This window comes from Lichenostomus cassidix, chromosome Z (genome assembly GCF_008360975.1).
Source record: "Lichenostomus cassidix isolate B80296 chromosome Z, HeHo_3.0, whole genome shotgun sequence".
NCBI classification, from domain to species: Eukaryota; Metazoa; Chordata; class Aves; order Passeriformes; family Meliphagidae; genus Lichenostomus; species Lichenostomus cassidix.
In genome coordinates, this window is record NC_139511.1 from 53,588,882 (window position 1) to 53,615,131 (window position 26,250).

At 42.3% G+C, this 26,250-nt stretch overlaps 1 protein-coding gene across 10 annotated transcripts in view; it reads right to left on the bottom strand.

The window, feature by feature from the left end:
- The window catches only part of MAST4 (microtubule associated serine/threonine kinase family member 4), a 232,727-nt gene that overhangs the window by 42,012 nt on the left and 164,465 nt on the right, over positions 1-26,250 (bottom strand). For all 10 annotated transcript variants that reach the window (XM_085042888.1, XM_085042887.1, XM_085042885.1 and 7 more), the window contains 5 exons: positions 20,489-20,646; positions 16,268-16,343; positions 14,642-14,851; positions 11,575-11,676; positions 1,046-1,178 (listed from right to left, as the gene is read on the bottom strand). In XM_085042888.1, coding sequence (XP_084899014.1) covers positions 1,046-1,178; positions 11,575-11,676; positions 14,642-14,851; positions 16,268-16,343; positions 20,489-20,646 — 679 coding nt within the window. The remainder of the gene's footprint in view (positions 1-1,045; positions 1,179-11,574; positions 11,677-14,641; positions 14,852-16,267; positions 16,344-20,488; positions 20,647-26,250) is intronic.

Consider the following 26,250-nt stretch of genomic DNA (forward strand, 5'->3'; position numbering starts at 1 on the left):
TCTTTGGGCAACATGTTTCTGTGCCTCACTATTCTCTCAGTAAAGAAAAATCCTGTAAAGAAAAATCCTGTAGTGACAATACCTTCACTGGAACCTAAGTTCTTCCTCCAAAAGCCCTCAATGGACTCAAATTGGCCAGAAAAAGATATGGGTTGTGTCCTAGGTTGCAATATAGATGTAGTTAAGTAGTCTATGACCACCAGCTGTGGGCCGTTAGCTGCTATCAGCTGCTAATGACCCACTCCGCATGACAGGCAATGGGCCATCAGGGACCCACCGTGTGACTCATGGACTTATCTCATCCCATTGTGGGATACTCTGCCCAGGAGGGAGGAGCCAGGTGTTCCCACCTGGATATAACCTGGCCTTGGAACTGCCTGAGCTAGCCCTGTCTACTGGGTTCCCATAGGACCAGAGCTACCACTGGATCTTCAGCTGAAGACTAGACCTTCACAGGATCACCGCTTCAACTGGACTACTTCAGTTGGACTGCTACTACCACCCTAACAGGGTGTTAGGTTGTATCTGACTTTGTCAGTGCTTTTTCCTTGTATTATTTCACTTATTTTTAATTTCAATCTTGACTTGTGATCTCCCACTGGTTTGTGTTCAAACCAATACAGGTTGGAATATAGTCTTCTCACAGACTCCAAGATGCAGGAACCTAGGGGCACTGAAAGGCAGACAACAGCTCAACTAAGTTTCCTTTATAACTGTGTTTAGATAACAGTTACCATCAAATTATCCCAGTAATTTTCGGCCAGAGCTGAAACAAGCAAGTGGCATTGTCAAGCTGGAAGAAGATGAGTGGTATCATTGATACAGTGTATTTGTGACTGCTACTCACAACACAAAAATCCTGTTCACAAGAGATGGCCTTTTGAATGTGTTGAGCTTGTAAGAGTACTGGAAGAGTCAGCAAATGCTTTTTCTGCTACCATCTTTACCTTGACCCTTTTCAGGTACACACAGATTATCACAATGATAAAACACATTGAGAAGGAAGAACCTAGGAACCTGTAGCTATACCAGGAGATTCACTTACCTTCCAGAGGATCTTTATTTAAGCCCAGCTGGCTAATAATATATCGAGGGATGTCTGTTTTAATGCCTTGACCCTCTTTAGCATGGCCTTCAGCTGCTTCCAAAAGATAGTAAAACTCTTCGGGATCAAATTCCTAGAAGAAAAACAACCACCATCATTTTCTCTGTTGAAACTGATTCCTTAGGGCCTAACATAAAAATTCCCTTTCCTCCTTCTAACTCCACATACATGGCATTTTCCTACTAAAAACAATACTCCTTTGTTCTATTACTGATAATCTATTAATCTATTCTGAATTCTTAAACAGCATAACATGTTGTAAGCAATAGAATTGCATGCCATAATTTCAGAGTACTACTTTATATGAACAGTATATTCTTTGCCCTCACAGCTTCACATAATACTGAGTGAAATTACCTGCAACCAGCAACAATAAGATTTCAAATACAGAAGAGTATCTCCATGTATGGACTTGCCTATAAAAATCCACTACAACAAACTATGTAAATATATTGCACTACACTTTTTACTTTTGAAGTAGTAATTTGAAGCATTTCTAATCAATATATATGCACTGTATTTTATGGAAAATACAATGAAATAAATCACTAACTTTAGAATGAAGATAAAATTGAAAGTTCATAAAAAACATTTAAACTTCATTGATCCATTTGTTTAAAATCCAGAAACGAAACATTCTCCTGTGAGAATTAACTATAATGCAACTATCATTTATAACATAGCTAAAAGGCAAGGTTCAACAAGGAACAGAGAGAAAAAAAAAAAAGAAACTAAAAATTCTACCTATCCCCAAGTCCCTTGGAAATACATTTATTTTACTACCTTTACAGACGATAAAAATAGAAATACATTGAAAGGAGCAAGGAAGATTATTCAAACAATGGGGGAGGGGTGTTAATATAATTTTCCTCTCTACTGGCATGAATTCACACCAAAACATCTGTCCATGGTTATTGCATTCTTCAAGGTGTTTGTGCCTATAGGTACAATGCTTAACAGAGTAATAGCCTGTCCTAGGTTGCAATATTGATGTAGTTAAGTATTCTATTACCACCAGCTGTGGGCCATTAGCTGCTATCACCCACTCCGGATGACAGGCAATGGGCCATCCGTTAGCTATTATCACTTGCTAACGACCCACCCCGCATGACAGGCAATGGGCCATCAGGAACCCACCGTGTGACTCATGGACTTATCTCCTCCCATTGTGAGATGCTCTGCCCAGGAGGGAGGAGCCAGGTGTTCCCACGTGGATATAACCTGGCCTTGGAACTGCCTGAGCTAGCCCTGTCTACTGGGTTCCCGGAGGACCAGAGCTACTACTGGATCTTCAGCTGGAGACTAGACCTTCAGAGGATCACCGCTTCAACTGGACTACTTCAGTTGGACTGCTACTACCACCCTAACAGGGTGTTAGGTTGTATCTGACTTTGTCAGTGCTTTTCCTTGTATTATTTCACTTATTTTTAATTTCAATCTTGACTTGTGATCTCCCACTGGTTTGTTTTCAAACCAAGACATATTTTGGCGCCCAACGTGGGGCTCGACCTGGGGAAACTCAGAAAAATCCTATCACCATGATGATCAGCCTGTCTATGTGGGTAATGTATCTTACCCTTTATATTTTCCCTCAAATGGGAAACTATCTACCCGTTGCATTGCTCCTGTTGCGACCAGGGAATGGCATGAGAATTGCTGTATTGGTTTATTATGCCTATTGCATAGTAACGTGTGAGGCGATGAATACCATTCGGAATATATACTCGACTTTGTCTGCCTGGCCTAACCTGAGCTGCTTCGTCTGGGACCTCCTCAGCAATCGCACCCACCCTCTGGGGATAGGAGGAGAGAGTGGTTTCTTCCAGCATTTCAGGCCAGGCACAGCCATCTTTGACAACATTGAGTTCTCTCTGGATGCTAAGGATGGCATAATCTTCCTGTTAGTTCTGTTTTCTTTCGTCTCTGCGACCAGCACAGTGTACCTCATGCTGAGAAACAGAACAATACCTGGTGTTGTACAGCGTCTTCTCAAAGAGGAGGAGAAAAGAAACAAGTCAGCAGGCAAGAGGAAAAGAACCAAAGGAGCAGTCAATGTCTCACCACAGACCATTGCCGAATCAGAACAGCCAAAGCCAGTAGCGGTTGCCCCCGTCCAGAAAAAGAAATCCAAGAGCAACTCAGTCCGCACAGCGACTGATGAGGATGCGGCAGGACCATCTCACCCAGCAGAAGAGACAGAGCCGGAGATCATCACTCGCTCTCTATCCCTGGGGGAGCTGCGGGACCTACGGAGGGAATTCACCCGGCAGGCGAATGAGTCCATCTTGACCTGGCTGCTCCGTATCTGGGACGCTGCAGCTAATGACACTATTCTGGATGGAAGTGAGGCCAGACAACTGGGATCCCTGTCTCAGGATGTGGTCATTGACCAGGGGATTGGGAAAACCCAGGAAACTCTCAGCCTCTGGCGACGATTGCTGCTGAGTGTACGGGACAGATACCTGTGCAAAGAAGACCTCCAGATGCACCAAAGGAAATGGAACACAATAGAACAAGGTATCCGATGCCTGAGGGAATTGGCTGTGCTAGAGATCATTTTCTCAGACAACGAGAGATTCCCCAAGAGCCCAGATAATGTCCGGTGCACTTCACAAATGTGGCTAAGATTCGCGCGGCTCGGACCAGAGATATACACTCGTTACCTGGCAACACTGCAGTGGAGGGAAGGCGAAGACCAGGTGGGCGTGTTAACAAACAAACTGAGAATTTATGAGGACACTGTCACCGCTCCACTACGCACCCAGGTCTCATCGGTAGAAACAAACCTGGCCGAGCAAGTCCGGAGCTTGATTGAAGAGAGCCTCCAGAAACTAAGGAAAGAGTTCAAAGAAGGATTTTTCCATGCCACACCAAAACCAACCCGAGTCTCTGCCATCAGGAGCAGACGTACTCCAGTCAGGGAAAGAAAACAAACTCCACGACGTGACCTCTGGTTTTTCCTTCAAGAGCATGGGGAAGACATGAGGAAGTGGGACAGGAAACCCACCTCCACCTTAGCAGCCCGGGTACGTGAATTGAAAACAGAAACATCCACCTCAAGAAGCTCATCTAGGTACAACACTGCCCCAGTCTCTTGTGGACAGAACCCCCGACAGAATGGAAGTGATAATATGACTGATCCTCTTGAAGGGACCTCAGGAACACATTTACAGGAGAAGAACATCGTCCACCAAAAACAGGATTAGAGGAGCCCTGCCTCTAGCCAGGTAGAGGAAAGGGATAATCGGATCTATTGGACTGTGTGGATCCGATGGCCTGGCACGTCTGACCCACAAAGATACACGGCTTTGGTTGACACCGGCGCTCAGTGCACCCTGATGCCATCCAGGTATGTGGGGACCGAATCCCTTTCTATTTCTGGGGTGACAGGAGGATCCCAGCAGCTGACTGTACTGGAAGCTGAAGTGAGTTTAACTGGGAATGAGTGGCAGAAACACCCCATCGTGACTGGTCCAGACGCCCCATGCATCCTCGGCATAGATTATCTCAGGAGTGGATATTTCAAAGACCCAAAGGGACATCGCTGGGCTTTTGGGATAGCAGCCGTAGAGACAGAAGACATAATACAACTGAATAGCCTGCCTGGTCTCTCAGATAACCCGTCTGCTGTAGGACTACTGAGAATTGAAGAACAGCGGGTACCAATTGCTACAGCAACAGTGCATCGCCGGCAATACCGCACTGACAGAGACTCTGTGGCCCCCATCCATAAGATGATTCGGGATCTGGAGAGCCAAGGGGTGGTCAGCAAGGCTCACTCACCTTTTAACAGCCCTATATGGCCGGTGCGTAAGTCCAGTGAAGAATGGAGACTGACGGTGGATTACCGTGGCCTGAATGAAGTCACACCACCACTGAGTGCTGCTGTACCGGACATGTTGGAACTTCAGTATGAGCTGGAATCCAAAGCAGCAAAGTGGTATGCGACCATTGACATTGCCAATGCCTTTTTCTCCATTCCTCTGGCAGCAGAGTGCAGGCCCCAGTTTGCTTTCACCTGGAGAGGTGTACAGTACACGTGGAACCGACTGCCCCAGGGGTGGAAGCACAGTCCCACCATCTGCCATGGACTGATCCAGGCTGCACTGGAAAAGGGTGAGGCTCCAGAACATCTGCAGTATATTGATGACATCATTGTGTGGGGGGACACAGCAACGGAAGTATTTGGGAAAGGAGAGAAAATCATCAGAATTCTCCTGGAAGCCAGTTTTGCCATCAAGAAGAGTAAAGTCAAGGGACCTGCCCGAGAGATCCAGTTCCTGGGAGTAAAGTGGCAAGATGGACGGCGTCAGATTCCTTCTGAGGTCATCAATAAGATCATCGCGATGTCTCCACCAACCAACAAGAAGGAGACGCAAGCTTTCCTAGGCGCCATAGGCTTTTGGAGAATGCACATCCCTGAGTATAGCCAGATCGTGAGTCCTCTCTACCTCATAACCCGCAAGAAGAACGATTTCCACTGGGGCCCTGAACAGCAGCAAGCCTTCACCCAGATCAAACAGGAGATCGCTCATGCGGTAGCCCTGGGCCCAGTCAGGACAGGACCAGAGGTAAAGAATGTGCTTTACTCTGCAGCCGGGAGCCATGGTCTGTCCTGGAGCCTTTGGCAGAAGGTGCCTGGCGAGACCCGAGGTCGACCACGGGGATTCTGGAGTCGAAGTTACAGAGGGTCTGAAGTCAACTACACTCCCACCGAGAAAGAAATCTTGGCAGCTTACGAAGGAGTCCAAGCCGCCTCAGAGGTGATCGGCACAGAAACACAACTTCTCCTTGCACTCCGACTGCCAGTACTGGGGTGGATGTTCAAGGGAAGGGTTCCCTCTACCCACCATGCCACTGATGCTACATGGAGCAAATGGATTGCCCTCATCACACAGCGCGCCCGTATTGGAAACCCGAATCGCCCTGGGATTCTGGAAATCATAACAAACTGGCCTGAAGGTGAGACTTTTAAATTATCTTCAGAAGAAGCAGAGGAGAAAGTAGCACGTGCCGAGGAAGCACCCCCATATAATGAACTGCCAGAGAGTGAAAGACGCTATGCCCTCTTCACCGATGGTTCCTGCCGAATTGTAGGTGCAGATCGGAGATGGAAAGCTGCAGTATGGAGCCCCACACGACAAGCTGTACAGGCTACCGAGGGACAAGGTGGATCGAGTCAGGTTGCAGAGCTTAAAGCCATCCAGCTGGCTTTGGATATTGCTGAACGAGAGAAATGGCCAAGGCTCTATCTCTACACTGACTCCTGGATGGTAGCCAACGTGCTATGGGGATGGTTAGATCGCTGGAGAAAGGCTAACTGGCAGCGCAGAGGAAAACCCATCTGGGCCGCTGAGATTTGGCAGGATATCGCCGCCCGGGCAGAAAAGCTGACCGTGAAAGTTCGACACGTGGATGCACATGTACCCAAGAGTCGGGCTAATGAAGAGCATCGTAACAACGAGCAGGTGGACCGAGCTGCCAAGGTGGAAGTGTCACAGGTGGATCTGGACTGGCAGCACAAAGGAGAATTATTTCTAGCTCGTGGGGCCCATGATGCCTCTGGTCATCAAGGGAGAGATGCGACATACAGGTGGGCTCGTGACCGAGGGGTGGACTTGACCATGGACAACATCTCACAGGTCATCCGCAGCTGTGAGACCTGCGCTGCAATCAAACAGGCCAAGCGGGTGAAGCCTCTGTGGTATGGTGGACGATGGTCAAAGTACAGGTATGGGGAAGTATGGCAAGTTGACTACATCACACTTCCCCAAACCCGCCAAGGAAAGCGCTACGTGTTGACCATGGTAGAAGCAACCACGGGATGGTTAGAGACCTACCCTGTGCCTCATGCTACTGCCCAAAACACCATCTTGGGTCTGGAAAAGCAAGTCCTGTGGAGACATGGTACCCCTGAGAAAATCAAGTCTAACAATGAAACCCATTTCAAGAATGACCTCATAAGCACCTGAGCTAGAGAACATGAAATTGAATAGATATACCACATCCCCTATCATGCACCAGCTGCCGGGAAAGTTGAACAGTGCAACGGACTACTTAAGACAACTTTGAAAGCACTTGGCGGGGAAACCTTCAAAAATTGAAAACTGAACTTAGCAAAGGCCACCTGGATAGTTAACACAAGGAGTTCTATCAATCGAGCCAGTCCTGCCGAGTCCGAACCTTTGCACACAGTAGATGGAGATAAAGTCCCTGTGATACACGTAAGAAGTTTTTTAGGAAAGACTGTTTAGATTAGTCCCACCTCAGGCAAAAGCAAGCCCATCCGTGGGGTTGTTTTTGCCCAAGAACCTGGTTATACTTAGTGGGTGATGCAGGCAGATGGGGAAACCCGTTATGTCCCACAAAGAGACCTTATCTTAAGTGAGAACTGTGTAAATGGTAATAGAATAAGGGGTGGATAATGTCCTAAGTTGCAATATTGATGTAGTTAAGTATTCTATTACCACCAGCTGTGGGCCATTAGCTGCTATCACCCACTCCGGATGACAGGCAATGGGCCATCCGTTAGCTATTATCACTTACTAACAACCCACCCCACATAACAAGCAATAGGCCATCAGAGACCCACCGTGTAACTCATGGACTTATCTCATCCCATTGTGAAATGCTCTGCCGAAGAAAGAAGAGCCAGGTGTTCCCACCTGGATATAACCTGGCCCTGAAACTGCCTGAGCTAGCCCTGTCTACTGAGTTCCCAGAAGACCAGAGCTACCACTAGATCTTCAGCTGAAAACTAAACCTTCACAAGATCACCGCTTCAACTAAACTACTTCAGTTGGACTGCTACTACCACCCTAACAGGGTGTTAGGTTGTATCTGACTTTGTCAGTGCTTTTCCTTGTATTATTTCACTTATTTTTAATTTCAATCTTGACTTGTGATCTCCCACTGGTTTGTTTTCAAACCAAGACATAGCCATCAGTCATTGATGTAACAAAACAGACTCTTTCCTTGAGTAAGTCAGCGTTGTCACAAATACCAGTGGAAGCCAGGCAGACTGCTGAGCTAGCTGATTTCCTGATAGTTTAGCGGCCCAGCATAGCTCCGTGGGGTTTTAGTCTACATGTCAAGTCACAAGGGTCCTGTCCGAGCTCCTCACGCTACTCAGGACTTGGAAAGTCAACATGCCAACCCAGAAGGCAGCTTGAGAAATTCAGTATCATGCTTCATTTTGGAAGCATCAAAACTGCTGCAGCTAACAGGAAGAGCTCCAGCATGTCTGAAATAAAATATCTTTTCACTTATAACTAAGTAGTACATGCTATCCCCAGCTGTATCTCTTACATGTTACTCCTTGGAACTAAAGAAGCCAACAGCGTGATGTTGTGTGCGAAGATTTCTGGTTACTTTTGTCATGAGAACATTATCATCTCCTGACCTGCTGCAGTGGCAGATGTACAGCTTTTCCTCCACTTACCAGCAAGACAAGACAATTTCAAAACAGGTCATTTTCATCATATGAATATGTGTGTATATATCTATCTCAACACACACATATAAATACACAGGTGAGAATAACAAGAAGTAATAAATATGTTTTCTGATCTTCAGTTCAAACTCTGCATATAATTTTCCATTTGGAGAATTGTAATTCCAAATGGAGAAAAATCTTTAAATAACTGCCAGTAGCTCTTGCCACATATTAAATGACAAAATCTTTATTTCTATGACTATCAAGTAAACTAAAATACATGCTACAAACACCTGAGCCAAGACCACCATCAGAAAACTGACAGCTTTACTGCATGGTATCTGAAATGTTGCATGGCCACAAAGCTGGATTTACTTCCTACAGTTTTATGAACTTTCTTACACAGGCTGAAGTTTTCCACACCTAGTATCTATTTCAGATATATATTCTAAAACATCAGCCAATATTATTCACAAATTTACAGAGGGACACTACAGAAAAACAATACTGTTTCCGTAACTTTACAATTATATTTATGGTCTAGGCTTTACACTTTCTTGCACAAAACATGTTTTATTTTATGATTGTACACCTGAATTTGTTCAAGCTACCTGTATCTGTAGAAACATACAATGCAGGGTTGTTATAATCCAGTTTACACCTCCTGAAGATACTGTCTAAAGTGAGAACACTTGAAGCAAGCTATGCTGGCTTTCCCTGCCACTGCTGCTCTGAAACTTAACTATGAGACATAGACACGTCTGGTCTCTGTACTATTGTTCTTCCACTCATTTCAGCAGGCTGAGCGAAAGGAGGGGTGCAGCATGCCCTTCACTCTACTTGAAGGATAAGGCAGAGCAAGTAGCCTAGGATAAAATCCCAGTGGCATAAAGTGGGAACTAAGTGAACACAGATTTGTACTAGATCCTATTAAAACTTAGCACTTAGGGAGAATGAACTAATGGGCAAATATACCACCATGAGAGAATTTGAATTAGAACCACGGAATCATCATGGTTTGAAGAGACCTTTAAGATCACTCAGTCCAACCATCTACCCAGCATCACCACTGTAACCCCTAAACCACTAAAACCATCATCAAGCACCATGTTCAAACACCTCTTCAAACACCTCCAGGTAACTCTACCACCTCCCTGGACAACCTATTCCAATGCTTGACCATTCTAACAGTGAAAACAAATTTTCAAATATGTAATCTGAATCTTCCCTGTCTCAGCTTAAGGCAATCTCCCGTAGTCCTGCAGACACCACAGGAGAGACCATCTCCCATCAGGCTACACCTTCCTTTCACAGAGCTGGAAGAACAGTAAGGTCCCCCTGAGCCTCCTCTTCTTGAGACTAAACAAACCCAGCTTCCTCAGCTGCTCCAAGACACATCTTCTAGACCCTTCATGGGTCTTGTTGCCCTTCACTGGACATGCTCCAGCATCTCAATCAGAAAGCTAATAGAAAATGATGATGCTGGGGGCAAGGGTTGGTGGGAGAAAGCCAGCAAGCCCATAAGGGAAGGATATCATTAACAAGTCTTGGTCTGACTGCCTACAAGATGTGTTTAAGGGCATTTCTGGATGTGTGGCAATAGAGAAGGATGCAAACCAGAGAGGCAAAAAAACAAGGCAAAAAGACATCATATGAGAAACTGGATGATGGGGCAAAAGATGATATGATCCCTGTAAACAGAGCAGGGAACATCACACTAGATGTGGAATGGGTTTTTTAGGGAGAGGGAGTAAAACAAGTTTGGATTCAATGGCAGAAGCAGGACATGCTACAGTGTTCTCTTTAAAAGCCTTCCTTTATGTTTTGTTTTGGTGTTTTTTTAAACATCTCTTTCATGCTGATTCAGAGCACATATCTTATTTTAGATTCTGTCTGAACTGCAAATCATGAAAAAAATGCAACTGGGGACACTGAGACCCAGTGTTTCCAAAACAAAATAGAGGCAGCTCTCAAAATGCCCATGGCTGAATGAGCCAGGGTGTGGATTAACTGTGCTACAGATGAAGAGACACAGCACAGTGCCAAAATCAGGTTGGAAAGACCTACTAGCTCAGACTGAGTGCCATGCAAATGCAGTTATGACAATTTCAGGCATAACTTGAGTCTAGCAGCAGGCTGGCTCCCACATACGCCCTGCCAGCCTCAAATAGCTGTATGCAGCGTCAACACTGATCTTGGTATTGGCAAGCAGAGTGGCTCAAAGTCAGCTCAGGCTGCCTGCCAGGCCCTTTTGGACTCACAGGCTGGCTCTGGCATGGTATTTGGGTGTCTACACCATCCTCCTGTGTACACTGTGTTCTGCAAGTGTTTATTAGTTCCACTGAACAACTGAAGCACACTGGCTCTGTGTGTAGGAGCGACTTCCTGCACCTGAGCCATCCCAGCTCCCATAGCCTGGGCAAGAAAAGCAGAAACATGCCCACACGGCTCACACAAACTAACCCAGTCTGGCAACATCTGTGCTATGCTCGTCCATAAACAAGTTAACTCTTCTTCTCCTTCTGGTTCCCAGTATAGCACCAACTACCCATCTATCCAGATAGCCTAATCCTTCCGCTGCTCTTATCGCCAGAGCAGGTACTGCAGAGCCGCCCTCCAGCTGGTTTATAGCACTGGTAGCTGTGCAGTGCAACAAAATTACAAAACTGGTAAGAAATGAGAAAACCACCAAGCAATTACAATTCCAGAACAGTCTCCCGGAGAAACAGAGAAGTCTAACAAAACAACAGAGAAAGCCAACTGGTTTTGAACAGCAGCTTCTTTAGTTGATGAAAAGGATTTTGTACCACAGTATCTGCAATACCAGGGAACCAATCAAAACTGCAGGAGGGTCCTGCCAGTATGCTACATTCAATAATGGAAGTGGAAAAGATCCCACTAACTAGGCTTCAGTAAGCCCTACCACACTGTTTGACATGTACCAAAAAACAATTGTGAAGAGCCCTGAATACTAAATCAGAGACTTTCTTACACTACTAAGTGAAAAACACTACTGTAGTAAGCATGACCTCACCAGGCATTCCAGTAAGCGAGCAGGACGAGCAATAACTATCAGGATTTTTCGAACAAGTTGTTTAATAAATGCCATTTCTCCACTCTCTGATCGCTCCTGCGCCTAAAAGATAAAAATAAAGTTATATTGAACCAAGCATATTCAATGCACTGCTTAGGACAGTATGTATGATTTTTAAGACACCTTTAGGGTTTGAAGCGTGTACTTGATACAAACAGCACACCGATTTCAAGGTGGCAGCAGAGGTAACAAAGATCTGAGCAACACTGTAAATCTCGATTAAAGTAATCCCAGTTTTAAAGTTCTAACACTGTAACAAAAGTGCCTACAACAGACAAATACCTACTTCTTTTTTCTTTTTTTTTTCTTCCATTTTTGCTTATTTCTTAAGCTTACACAGTATTATTACCACCAGTTTTGCGAAAGGATACAACATACCAATACAGATCAACATAGATCTCTACATGCAGGTTGTGCCTCAATATGTTAACAATGCTAGGCTGAAATGGAAACTAATGTAACTAATAGTATTAGATGTAAGCAACATCCATGCCAAATTCCTACTGATGTCTTTTGGTAAGTCATAGTAAAATGACAATTTATATATATATACACACACAAAAAAACTATACTTGCAGAGAGGCTTCCTATAAAGGTACATGTAGAAAGGAACAATGAAAAATTGAGTTCTACAAAGATTACAAAAGAGAGGAGGAAATGCTATCGAAGAATACAAACAGAAAAAATATTTCTAGCAGGTTTGATAACATCTGCACAACAGTTTGAGCGTCATTTCAAATTTCGTTTCAATGTTCCCCTCTAAGAACAAATTATGTAATTTAAGGATGCTAGTGAATGCAAAGAAACCATATAATTCTTCTAATTAAAATATACTAATAGCCCTTCCCTCAAGTATCGAAACGTTTCCTTGCTCTGAACAGTAGAACTCACAGACTTTAGCTTTTCATCATCTCTTGCTTACTCAAAACAACAAAGAAAATTAGGAAACTAACACAAGATTATTGCTAAGGACAAATAAGTACTTTTCTTATAATATTGTATTTTTGAAAAACAAACCTCTGGAAATAGGAAGCTATGCCTACTGGTCTTAATATAAGCACCACAATTTTAAAAACTGCCAAATATATGAGAGGAAATTATTTGTGGAGTTTAAAAAAGGAAAAAAAGAAAAAAAGAAAAAGACACAAATACCATCTAGCAGTCTGCAAAAGGTTTCAGAAGAACCTTAACTGGACAGAAGCATAATTCCGAACATTATCAACTAAGCCCAAATAAAACTCTTTTGTAAACAGAACACCTGCCTAGTTTAACCACCAACAAAATTTAAAGCACCTTTGTGGAGTTTTGTGAACACTCAGGTGTCTAACTGAACAAAAGATTCAACACATATTACATTTAAGGGGGAATAAGCAGAAAAGCATTCAGGTCCATTTCACCTTAGAATTACAAAAATTTTGGCTGAACCCCACTGCTCCAACCTCAACAGAGTCTTTCCCTAGTTAAAGTAACTGCACAGTGACAAGTAGCAGCAGGAAACGCACCGTTCTACTGAAGACTGCAGCTAGGAATTGACAACAAATGAATCATATGAATCCAAAGCACAGCTAAGTGCCCAAAACCAAGCTACATAAAGAAAATCTTTCCATACTGTCATATCCTGCTATTAACAAGGAGTATGCAGAGGACTCAGAAGTTAAGTCTGAATTTTTTAAGATATAATGTCTTTGCAGAACAAAAATCTTTTTCATAAAAAAGAATTAGCATCACAGACTATGATAAAATGAGTGTTTTGTTGATTTTTTTTAAACAATGCATTGCTTTATATGCAGACTGAAGAATAATTTGTTGGGATGTTTTTTTAGTGAGTGTTGAGAGAGGTATTATTCAGTGAACACATGCTCTAAACTCTACTTAATGCTAGCCATTATAAGGTATATACTGTTAACAGTTTTAACAGAGGTTCACTGAATCCTGGTTAAGACACATTTTCTTGTATTTAGACATTATGAACTGGCCAATTCTGCCTGCACTTGGCATGGCAGAACTATGATAATTTCATAAGAAGGTTACTGGTTCAAAACTTCCTTTTGACTAGTAAGCAATCTCTATGTATTTTCAATGTTTAAAAAATAGGGTTTCAACAATCCAGAGAAAATTTACTGATGTCTTAAGTTTTGCATTGCTGTGTGAAGAGAAAAAGTTCAAAACACAGTAGTGTCAGAAATCCTATTTACTGAATAGAAAACAAAAAAGCAGCATAGGGAAAAAAAAATTCCAACCAAAACTGCTTGTGCATTCAAAAGAAAGCAGAAGATAAATTAAGACAGGCACAGCATCTTAATGGATCAGCTGAAAAAAATTTTAAATTAGTATCAAATCTGCTGCTCTATCAGATTAATTTTGGCTCGTAACGTACTATCAAATCCCACACAAATAAATGAGTACATTACATGCCACACTCATTCTTTTAAAAATGATACATTAATAAACTACAGCAACTTATGTAGCACCGCATTTGCAAAGTTTCAAATTCTTCTTAATTAATTTGGCTCATTATTCTATGAACGTTTCAACACATTTAAAAAATACATTATTTCTGTTAAACATTTCAGCTATGGGAGGAAGGTTATAAACAGTTAAATGATCTCTCACTAATGGAAAGCTAAGGGCTGCTGTCTGCTTTCTCAACACAGCAGGGTTGATAAAAGGAAAGTGTGTAGGTTTCCTCATTTATTTAAAGTAAATGGAATAGCCAGCCCTGTCTGGGGCTTATGCACACACTTCTGTAAGCAATCTTTAACTTGCATTGCAGGACATAATGCTGCTGTTTCTGAAATCTTTACAACCCATCTATTCCAGACCAATACGCTTGGGTGCCTTACAGTTTTTGCAGGGGTCATTATGTAGACTGAAACAGCTTATGAATACCACTTCGACAATTTCTTGAGTGAACAGTCATAATTCAAGACAACATTTAAGACAACTCTTAGGCAAACAGATTTAAACAATTTTTCAGGCAAACGCACATCAGTCCCATGGCTCATACCTCCTGTAGCAATTTGTCTAATTTCTGCTGTAATTCAAGAAAGTATCGTGATGTGATGAGGCCCTGGTGAGATTTATCCAAACAATCTCGAGCCAGTTCTGTGATCTGATGGTGGGTAAAACTGAGCACTCCATCTGCCAGGGGAAGGATGTTCTCTGGAGAATGATTTGTTATAATCTCCTGAAGCCTCTCTTCCATCTGAGCTGTGGCCTATGGAAAAGTAGTTATTCAATACATTAAATCAGCTCTACATGAAACTAACAGCCTCCAAGTTATTTGTGACTCTAAAACTCTGTACTGCCTAAGAATTTACCCAGCTGGAATGCATCAAATGACTGAAGCCAAAAAGCAAGTACACAAAGGCAAAGTGACAGGTGACATTTCCCCACTTCACCAGTCCAGAAAAGCAACAGCCTTATTCTACTGTGCAACTCCCCCACCTTGTCCGCCACTGGTGATTAACTGTGCACTAATTCTGTGATAATCACTAAACAGAACTAGAAAGCTTTTCAGTCAAAGCCAAAATATAAATAAATAAAAAGAAAGAGGAGAACTCATGGGGCTCTGCTTTGTTCTGCTAAAACTGCAGATACTACAAACCAGAATATAGTCATTACTTTCACAAAGGTTATTCCATAAAAATGTTTCACTGGGCAGTTTGAATGAGGCTCATTTGACTAATTACAAGCACCACAGGCTCACAGGTCCTGTCAAACATGTCTGCAGGTTTCCAGAAGTATTTGTTTTACAGAACCAACTGTCTGGTTCTCACAGAACTGCAGATGCTTTTAAAAGAACCTTGAAGATATTCTTCTCACTAAAAAGTAATCCCACACATCTTAGTTCGTATCTCAAACACTAAGATGAGTGAATTCTTCACACTTCATATTGCTGCTCGATTGCATATCCTGATAAATCTTTCTTCATATTTACATGAAGAAATGCAAAGAAATATCTCCCTTTTTTAACCCACATTTTAGGAACAGTATGTTGTTTTGTTTTCCAGGAGTAACCAAAATCCCAGGAACAACCAAGAACACAGTGCTTCAAGCTGTGCACACACACTTGCACATTGGAATGCATCTATGTCTCAAGGTCTCTGGACAGGAGAGCAAAATGTCCTCATATCCCATAGTCAAACCCCCACATCTGCGTACTGATCCTCACTATTAAATCAGTGCATATAATACATTTATGTAAAGTACATAACAAGATGTTGGGCAAATGAAGAAATGGCACTAAATGAAGGAATCTGCTGGTGTATCACAGCAGATGCTGCTCAAGACTAAGCACAGGAAAATGGTTTTGATTTACTAATTCAGTATGCACTTGCCCCAAGTACACACCACCTATTGAAATCCAGTGTATCATCAGATTCCAATCAGCAGAGTATATTACCAGCATGATTTATTTCAAAACCAGTTTGGCAGCTTTGCCAAATAAACGTCCAGTTCTCAGCCAGAATTTTCTTTATTGTGATATTATCGTTGCAGTAAGAGCTTGGTAATGCTTTATGGAAGCCGTTACAGCACTGGGTCATTATTTCCCATAACAAAAGCACCACTTACTTAGAACCTATGTTGCCTATCAATTTAGATATTGGGTATCTTAAATATAATTCAGTACCTTTGGGAACCTTTCTTTGTAGACATGGTTCATCATAATTATTTCATTGTCACAGCAGGCAGGAGAACGTCCAGGGCTGCAAGCAAAGCAAATCATCCCTTTATACTTGTCCCAGCATGAACTACAGTTAGTTATTATATTTTTGTATGATTTATTTGCAACAAGAAGATTTATTTCAGAGGCTTCACTGAAAAGGTACAGTCTGTCATCAGTGGTACACTTGGTTAATTTCTGCTATTTCTGTTCAAATCCTCATGATTATTTAATGTACTAGACATCTATCTGCTAACCATGTTATTCTCCTAGTTCATACCTACATTTCAACGCAGATGCAGCCTTGTGAACATTATCTTTTTCTGAGAAGGGCAACAGAGATGTATTTAACTGTTACTTATGGCTATCCCAGTACCTTTTAAGATTACATACAATCAAAATAGCAATATCTGAGCAAGACTCTGGCAGCTGCAAGTAGAAAATGAGTTTGAATTCTGTTTGTTTTTCTAAATGGGTAATTTGAAAAAAAGATACCAAAACAATCTGTTTGCAATCTGACCAGCAGATAAAGGCAGCAACTTCCTACAAATAATGTCATACATATGCATGAGTCAAACAAAGTTGGACCTCTGTGCCTGTAAAAAGAAAACACAAGACTTTGAGGAAAAGAATTCATAAAAGATACCCACTGACCTGGCTAATCAACAAAACTACTTCTTGCTATCATGAGTCTCACTTTCCATTACAAAGCCCTTTAAAAAAAATCTCAATGCAAATTTCCTATGTTGGTGACTCTGGCCTATTCAATCTGTCTAAAAGATCTAGAGTAGAAAAAAGACTCCACACGAGGGTAATCCTCTAGGAGTACCTTTATCATAACATGTACATAGGAAAGTTTTGGGTGAAGAGGAACCTCAATCCATTCCACTTTAATCAGTTTGATACTAGGAACAGCAAGAGATGCCCAGAGCCTAAGAGAAGTCGCAAGTAAGCAGGAGAGCACCTGAACAGCAGCACAAGGAACTCCAGCCACTTTAAGGAGTACATAATCTTCACCAAGGCTCAACTTCAACACCTCTGTGCAAATGCACACAGCACGGGAAATAAACCACAGGTATTAGAGACGTGCACGCCTGCAGGGCTACGGTGTTACTGACATCATGGAGATGTGGTGAAATGCCTCCTGTAACTGGAGCGTTGGAATGGAAGGATATAGGTTCTTTCAAAAGGACAAGCAGGGGAGATGAGGAGGGGATGTTGCCTACGAAGTCAGTTGGATTCTAACCAGTTGCACTCCATGCACTCGAACCATTTGGAGTGCATGGAGCTCTGCCTGTGGACAAATGAAGAGCTGGCCAAGAGCTCATGAGCACACAGCATGGGGGAAACAATCCAGGAGGTTTCTGGAATGTGTTGATGATAACTTCCTTCTCCAAGTAATAGAAGGGTCAGTGAGAGGAGGTGCTACGCTGGACCTCATTCCCACCCACAAAGAGGGACTGGTGACGAATGTGAAGCTCAAGGACAGCCTGGGCTGCTGTGACCATGGATGAGTGAGGTTTGCAATTCTTAGGCAGCAAGGAGCACACAAAGCCAGCTCACAGGTCAGGACTTCAGGAGCAGGCTTTTGTCTCTTCAGGGATCTGCTTCGTAGAGTACTTTGGGATGAAGAACTGGACAAAAGAGGGGCCCAAGAGAGCTGGATGATATTCAAGGGTCAAAATCTCCAATCTTAGGAGTGATGTATCCCAGCAAAGAGGAAGTCAGGAAGAAATGCCACAAGGCCTGAGTGGATGAACAAGGAACTCCTGGACAAATTCAAACACAAAAAAGGATAAATGATGGAAGCAAGGACTGGTAGCCTGGAAGAAATATAGAAAGAATGTGTGAGCAGCCAGGGATCAGCTTAGGAAGGCTAAAGCCCTGATAGAGTTAAATCTGTCCAGGAAAGTCAACAGCAATGAGAAGAGCTTTATAGGTACATCAGTGACAAAAGACTAAGGAAAATGTGGGCCCTCTTTGGCAGGAAACAGAAGACCTCATTACCAGAACATGAAGACGTTTGAGGTACTCTACCACTTTCTTGCCTTGTTCTTCACTGTCAAGTGCTCCAGGCACATTGCTCAAATTATAAAAGGCAAAGGCAGGGACTGGGAGAATGTAAAATCACTGGCTTTAAAAGATCAGGTTCAAGACCATTTAAGGAACTTGAAGGTGCACAAGTCTATGCAACCTGCTATAATGTATCCACAGGTTGTGAGAAAACTGGTGGATGAAATGGCTATGTCATTATCCATCATATTTGAGAAGCCATGGTAGTTGAGTGAAGTTCCCAGTGACTGGAGAAAAGGAAACATAACCCTCATTTTTAGAAAGAGAAATAAGGAATACCTAGGAAACTACAAGCTGTTCATTCTCACCTCTGCCCGGCAAGATCACGGAGCAAATGCTCCTGAAAACTATGCTGAGGCACATGGAAAATAAGGAGGTCACTGGTGAAAGACAACAGCCTTCACTAAGGGCAAATTGTGCTGGACCAATCTACCAGCAATCTTCCAGAAGACCAATGTGGTCTTCTACCATGGGGTTACAATGTGAGTAAATGAAAGGAAGGGAGACTGAGGTCACCTGCCTAGACTAGTGTAAAGCATTTGGCACTGTTCCATGACACCCTTGTCTATAAACAGGAGAGACATGGAATTGATGGACAGACCACTGGGTGGATAAGCAGTTGGCTGGATGGTCACACTCAAACAGTTCTGAACAGTTCAATGTCCAAGTGGAGGCCAGTGACAAGTGGCATTCCTCAGGGGTCAGTACTGGGACTCACACTCTGTAACATGTTTGTCAGAAACATGGACAGCGGGATAGAGCACATCTCAGCAGGCTCCCTGACAACACCAGACTGACTGGGGCAGTCATCACACTGGAGGGAAGGGATGGCATCTAGAGAGACCTGCAGATGGGGAGGAGATTGAGACGTGGGCCTGTGCAAAGCTCATGAAGTTCAACAAGGCTATGTGCAAGGTCCTGCACTCAGACTGGGACAATCCAAACATAGATACATGCTGGGCAAAGAACAGATTTGGAGCAGCCCTGAAGAAAAGGACTTGGGGGTGTTGGTGGGTGAAGTTTCACAAGACCTGGCAATGTGCACTCACAGCCCATGAAGCTAACTAAATCCCAGATGCATGAGAAAATGAACGGTCAGGAGGTGATTCTCCTCCATTCTGTTCTCATGAGACACCACGTAAAGTTTTGTGTCCAGCCTCTGGAGTCCTCAACACAGGAAAAACATGGACATGCTGGAGCAAGTCCAGAACACAACCACAAAGATGACCAGAGGGATTTAAGGCCTCTCCTATGATGACAGGCCGAAAGAGTTGGGGTTGTTTATCCGGGAGAAGAGAACACTTTAGGGAAACCTCACAGCAGCCTTCCAGTACCTACAAGGTATTGTAGGGGGTATAAGACACAAGAGGAGCTACAAAGAAAGTAGCAGAGGGACTTTTACAAGGATGTGTAGTGAGAGGAAAAGACTTGGAACTGAAAGAGAGCATGTTTAGATTAGATATGAGGAAGACATTCTTTACTGTAGGGGTGGTGAGATATTGGAATAGGTTACCCAGAGAAGTTGTGGATGCCCCATCCCTGGAAGTATTTAGGGCCAGGCTGGATGGGGCTCTGAGCAACCTGGTCTATTGGAAGGGTCCCTGCCCACGGCAGAGAGATTGACATGAGATGATCTTTAAGGTTCCTTCCAATTTAAATCATTCTATGATTCTATATCTGGCTTCTGGCTTTCTTCAAGGTCAAAACTGAACACTAAACTTTGTCTCAAGGTATCACAGCGGTGAGTCCTTGAATTGATACAGACACTCTGTTACAGAGATTCACAGGTTAATCTACTGAGGACAGAGCAGGTACATAGATTTAGAAAGGGTACACCACAATTAGATTATTAATGACTAGGCCATCAAAACTAGGTCTCTGCAGGTTAGTTGCCTTCACATTACGACCTATCTTAGCAGTATTTACCACTGAAGTAAGCCACAATCAAAACCAGAGCAAGTATTTAAAATGACTATTCTTAATTCAATCTCAGTTACATACTCATTGTACTATGCTTCAGCCATTTCAAAACCAGTAAACATGCCAAAGAATGCCATGATGCTCCCCACAATGCATGAATTTAGTTCAAACCCATTTTTAGATACACAAACTCACCTGAGACTTCGGGACCGAGGGCGCATTGCAGTGGTCCTGCATCTGTTATCACTGGCAATGCTCTCAGTGGTACAGAAATGTTTAGACAAAAAATGTAGCTCATCAGGCGTCGGTTGGTATGGTAACTGGTGCAGCTTCTCTTGGGATGAGCAGGATGACTACAACAGCAGAATACAAGCTTCCATCAGAGTGACAAAAACATTTTCAAGACCATATTCAGTGCTCCTGAATAAAGTAATTTAATTTAAAAATTATAGTTACTGTTTCTCATGCCTGACTACCTATTTAAGGAAGAAAATAAGTAATTAGTCTCAAACTCATGAGCTCAGTGTAGAGTAAATATTAAAAAAGAAGGATCATTTCAGTTCCAGAGGAAAGACACATTGGATATCAAAAATTTAAATTTCCTAAGGCAAAGGTGACATCTGATGTCAACAATACATAAGAATAGCTAAAATGGACTCTGCTCCATTTTAATTAATTATTAATGAAAATTAATTACTGGAGTAGGACAGCCTCAGTATGGTAACTGCAAAGTACAACTTACTGTCAAAATGCCAATTGTAAATCTTCATAACAAAGATACTTCATTATTCATATTTAAGACATTACTAATCCTCTTTAAAATAAAATTATACAATATATAAAATCTTGCTGGAAAAAAATCAATATGCTAATCTCTTACAAAAAACTGTACATTGAAAATAAAGTGAGAGGACTCAATACATTTATCAAGACAGGCTTCTGTCAGGTTATATGTCTGACAAGAAGTGAATGGAATTACACTCAAACAATCCCCTTAGTATAAAACTGGTATGAAATCGGAAGTGCTACCAGCATAGACTACCCTTGCAAGATTTCATTACATGAAGAAGTGCAAAAGACTGTAATATCCTATTTTACGTTTTTTTATGCAGGTCTACCTGAAGCATGCTGGATGGCTGGAGGTAAACTTTGAAACTACTTCCGTGAGCCTGGATCTGATACCCTTTTTAAAGAACACGTACATAGCTCAAAGCACTAACAACCAGCCTTGCTAATGTGCACTGACAAACATAGACAGGGAAATGCTCTACTGTTTCTGGTAGCAGAACTAGTTTCCAAGTCAGTTGGATTAATAAAAATTTTTGTCTAACTGTACAAAGCTGCTTGGTACCATGCAGACATTTCCTGTCTTTTACACACACAAAGGAAGAAGTTGAAATACTTGGGTATTTTTCTAGAGCTCTTCAGTCTCCAGCTAGATTGCTCAATAAAATGAATTTCTTCTGTGTATCAATTTATATGTGCATATATCAATTTATATGTGCACAATTTATATGTGCACATATACTGCTTATCTGACTTCTCATATTGAACACAAAGGCCCCTTCCTGAGTGTTCTTTTAATGGAAGCAAACGCAGTAAGAGTTTCTTTGCTACATCATTTCTAGTGAGGGAAATCAATAAACTTTTGTACTGTACAAATATTGCCCCTGCATTGCTAAGGTCAGCAGATAATATCCAGGCTGGTAAGCACAGAAACTAGGAAGTCTTTTTAATCTCCGGGCAACTTGCGTGGTAAAGGCTAATATCCTAACTTTCAGAAGCTCAAGAAAAGCTTTCTTATCACACTAGATCTCATGAAGTCATCTCCTCAAAGCGAAAAAGAAGAAAATCCACTGGCAGAAAAGCTAAGAAGGACTGGTGTACATGGGAATGCTGCACCACATCAGAACAAGCTGAAGTTAGCAAGCCTGTTACGTTGCTTTGCTGCGGGCTAAGAGGCATGCACACCAAGAATTTACCACAGTTCACATGATAGGTAGTAACTTGTAACTCATGCATGGAATTCTGCCCCAGCACATTACCATGCATAATTCAGCATACAGCACAGCTAAGTTCTTTCTTATCTCACACCATAGCAGCTAGCTGCAGTCAACCTCACAGCATATTTCCTACAGCCATGTTTTGTAAATTGAAAGATACTCTAGGACAGCAGAATTTCGCAATAGAGAGTACCACAGTTGGCTATTCCTATAAAATCATTCTCTACCACTTCAGTTTCAGGGGATTATGGAAAGATGAGTGGGAAAATAACTCATATCCTACTCTTGCTCATATAAGGTGTCACGGAGTTTAGATCAAACAGGATTAAAGCAAAGATCTTCCTAATGCTAACAATGCTCAGTTATACCAGGACCATCACAGGCACAAAGTACATTTTTTTTTGTGATCTAAATTCTGATTTCAGCACAAATCCAAATTCTCACAGAAAAATTCTTTAAAAAAGTAGTTCTCCTGGTATCCTAGAATTAATGCTCCAAAAATCACACATGAGTTAGTATCTTTTTAATATGTTCAACCATAGTGCATTGTGGAAATGATCATTTTCAGAACAGAAATTGTTCTTCTGACACAGAAATGCAGATTTGAATAGGTTTGGTCTCCTATAAGACACAATCATCTCAACTGCATCTTTTAACTGGAAAGATTTGATCCGACTGTGCTAGAATAAGACACAACAAGAGATACTTTTCAGCTGAATAATCTAGCAGAAAGCATTTTAATTTAATTTTTATGTTGATCTGAGAGCTGGTATATGTGGTACTTGCACCACTTCTAAACCCACGAGTTTCCATGAAATAGGTAATTCCATCCATCTCACCACTTTCAATATTAAAAAACAAACAAACAAAAAAACCAGGCTAACAAGAAATAGTGAGCTATACTCACCTCAGCCTAACTGTGGTAACTACAGACACTTCAGCCCCTGCTTTGACTTTCAGTTGCTTGTAAAGACCAAGGTTATGCTCTATTGTAATGTGTGAAAACTCTTTCTGCTCCCTGGTTGATGCGCGTCTGGATTAAAGCAAATTTTATTTACCCATCACTGAAAAGGGAGTGTTCCATATGTACATTTAGGGTGTTGCATGAACTGGTCTCTCACTGCCTCTAAGAATTAGTAATAATGTGGAGGAGGAGGCTGAACTGTGCTAGCTCTTTGAGATTCTGAAAAAGTACATGAAACCAATTAGATGGGTACACTCCTAGTTTTGGTTTTCGTGATTCACATATATCATCCAGTGGGTAAAAGAAAAAAGTGAAAAACATCTCTACTAAGAAGTGAAGAAATAGTAGCTAGATTTAGAATTCAAAAGCTGTCCAAGTGCTTTTGCACAGCTGATCAGTAGTAGCAAATTCTTGGGCAAAACAGAACACAAAACCAACCATGAGATACTGTAGAAGCTGAGAAGATAAGGGGCTAATGTGTTTGTCTCAAACACCAGCAGCAGGGTGGCTGTGGTGCCAGCCAAAGACTTGTAGGCAACAACAGCCAAGGACTGTTGGCAATAACATGCTGTGAGAAAGAACAAGGTGTGATGGACAAAGGGCCAGAGGTAGGACAGCACTTTTCTGGGACAAATGTCCTTATTCTAGCTCCTGGATATAAACACAACTCAGTACAGCACAAACACAGGAATGAGGTGGAGAAGCAGGCATGGACTGTGGGATGGTAATAAGACCACCGAAGACCCCCAAAGCCCTCTGAGCCGTTTCCAGAAAGACATGAAGAATGAACTGTGAGAGATAACTAATTTACATATTAAGTGAGAAACCCACCTTCGGGGGGGGTCAGCTTATCTACAAAATGGTACCCCCCTTGCAAGCTCAGGGCACTCCCAGGACCCTGGATATCCCACCAGTTGGACTGACACTGGAACCAGGACTGGTGACCTCTTCTTCCCACCTTTTTTTTTTCTTTTTCTTTCCTTCTCCCTTGCTTTTCACCCTACCCCTTTATCCAAAACCCACCAACATGTGCTTATACAGCAGGTCAGGGACTAACATACCGATTTCTATGCCAAGTGTGTAATTTACTAGTAAAACAGTGAGATTTTGTGGATCATCTGACTTTTGTCATTTCTTTCGACCACAAGTGTTTACAATCCTGGGTGCTCCCTTACTCTTAAGGGTGGGACACCACAGATTTTGATGGCATGAATTCTCTACTGCTGCTTTCTTCAACAAAGTTCAAATGTATTTATTGGAAAAATGGGTTTATTTCCACAAGTAAGAAACTTTTTATTCAGTGCTAGGGAAGACACCTATTTTAATATTTATACATTCTAGTCAGGAAAAATCACAGGATAAGTCAACAATGGTCTATTATAGAAGACATCTAAGTCCATAAATGTATGGACAGAGTATGCAAATACTGTACAAAACTGGTCCACATTCCAGATGTCTACAGTAGCTAGTGGACTTAAGTGGGGAAAAAAAGTATATGAATTAGAATTACCATTTTAAAACTGAAGATATCAAGGAAATTATTATGGACAGAAAATTAAAACTGTGTTTTGATCTGTTTGTGACACAGCTTTTAATCTCCTTTCTAGTACAAGCCTGTTTCTTATAACAATGACAGTGTTTCTATGGCAATTACTTTTATCTGATATAAACTCCTTTATGTCAATATATTTTAGGTGAAGAGCACAGCTATTTGATCTAGTTCCAGTAAGAGGTATACAAACATGTCCTATGGAAAAATAGTCAGGGAATTAATATGAAGCCAAGGAATTTACTTGGCAAAACTAACATCTACAGAAAAAAGAAAGCAGATGTCAGAATTAGGGCTTTAGAGGAAAAGTTCTTAAGATAAATGAAATTGCTCAACACGGTTTAGGATAGACAGAATTGTCCTTCCAGAAGTCTTTGTGGACAAAAATAAAATAAGAGTTGATCATAATACAAAATGATCCCATTTCATCATTGCACAGAATGTGGAACTCGATTGTTTCATTAGATAAACCGAACAAACCCACGGGAAGAGAATGTCTACTTTAATTGTAAAAGAAACAGCTTAAAATAATCAGGTATCACCCATACAGTGATATCCAATGACACCTTTAACGTGTCATTCATGAAAGGTAAAAAAACAAGGTAAATACCTTCAGAACCATATTTGGATCTACACAGACCAAGCCTTTTACTGCAGTAGATATCTCTAACAGTCAAAATGTCAACTACTTGCTGTTTCGAAACAGGCTTCCTCCACAGCTCTATCTCCACAGCCTCTCAGGTGTGACTATCATAACCAAGAGCTTTTACCAGGCCGTAACATGAGACAATCCTTCCTCTCCAGTATAGAGATGTGCATGATGCACACAGTAGGGGCTGGTATTTCTCCCACTGCCCAGCTCCGAAGCCCTGGAGCAGGATCTCAGGCACTGCTGTGGCACAGGAGTCAGATGCACATGTATTGCAGGAGGGCTGACACAAGGTCACTGTCCTGGCTGCAGAGAGGGAGCCCAGCTTAGAGCCATGTGTTGCTATTCTATACCACTCACATCATCACTGGGGCCGTAATTTCAGAGGGAAGAAAAGGGCAAGTCCACACCAGAAGTGTATAATTTTGTTCTGTTTCTCTCTAGGGGAAGACAGGACCAGCACTGCAGTCTTTGTCCTTCTCCCACTGCTGCCCATCCCTTCCCATCCCTCGGGAAGAACACAATTCCAAGCACAGGCACACACAGCACTGGTGCAGGAAGCGACTGCAGGGAACAAAGCAGCAGAGGTGAACTTGAGTGGAGCTGAGCTGAGCCCAGCTGAATACTCACAACCACAGCTGAGCCCAGTGGTCTGGCAGTGGACAGTGCAACATGGACAATCCAGCTTTCCTGGGAGTTTGTCCCTCGCTGTTTTTTGTCTCGGCCTCAGTAATGGGGAACGGGAGCCATAGTGAGCAACTGCCATCTTGTCTTTTTCTCAGCAGCCACACA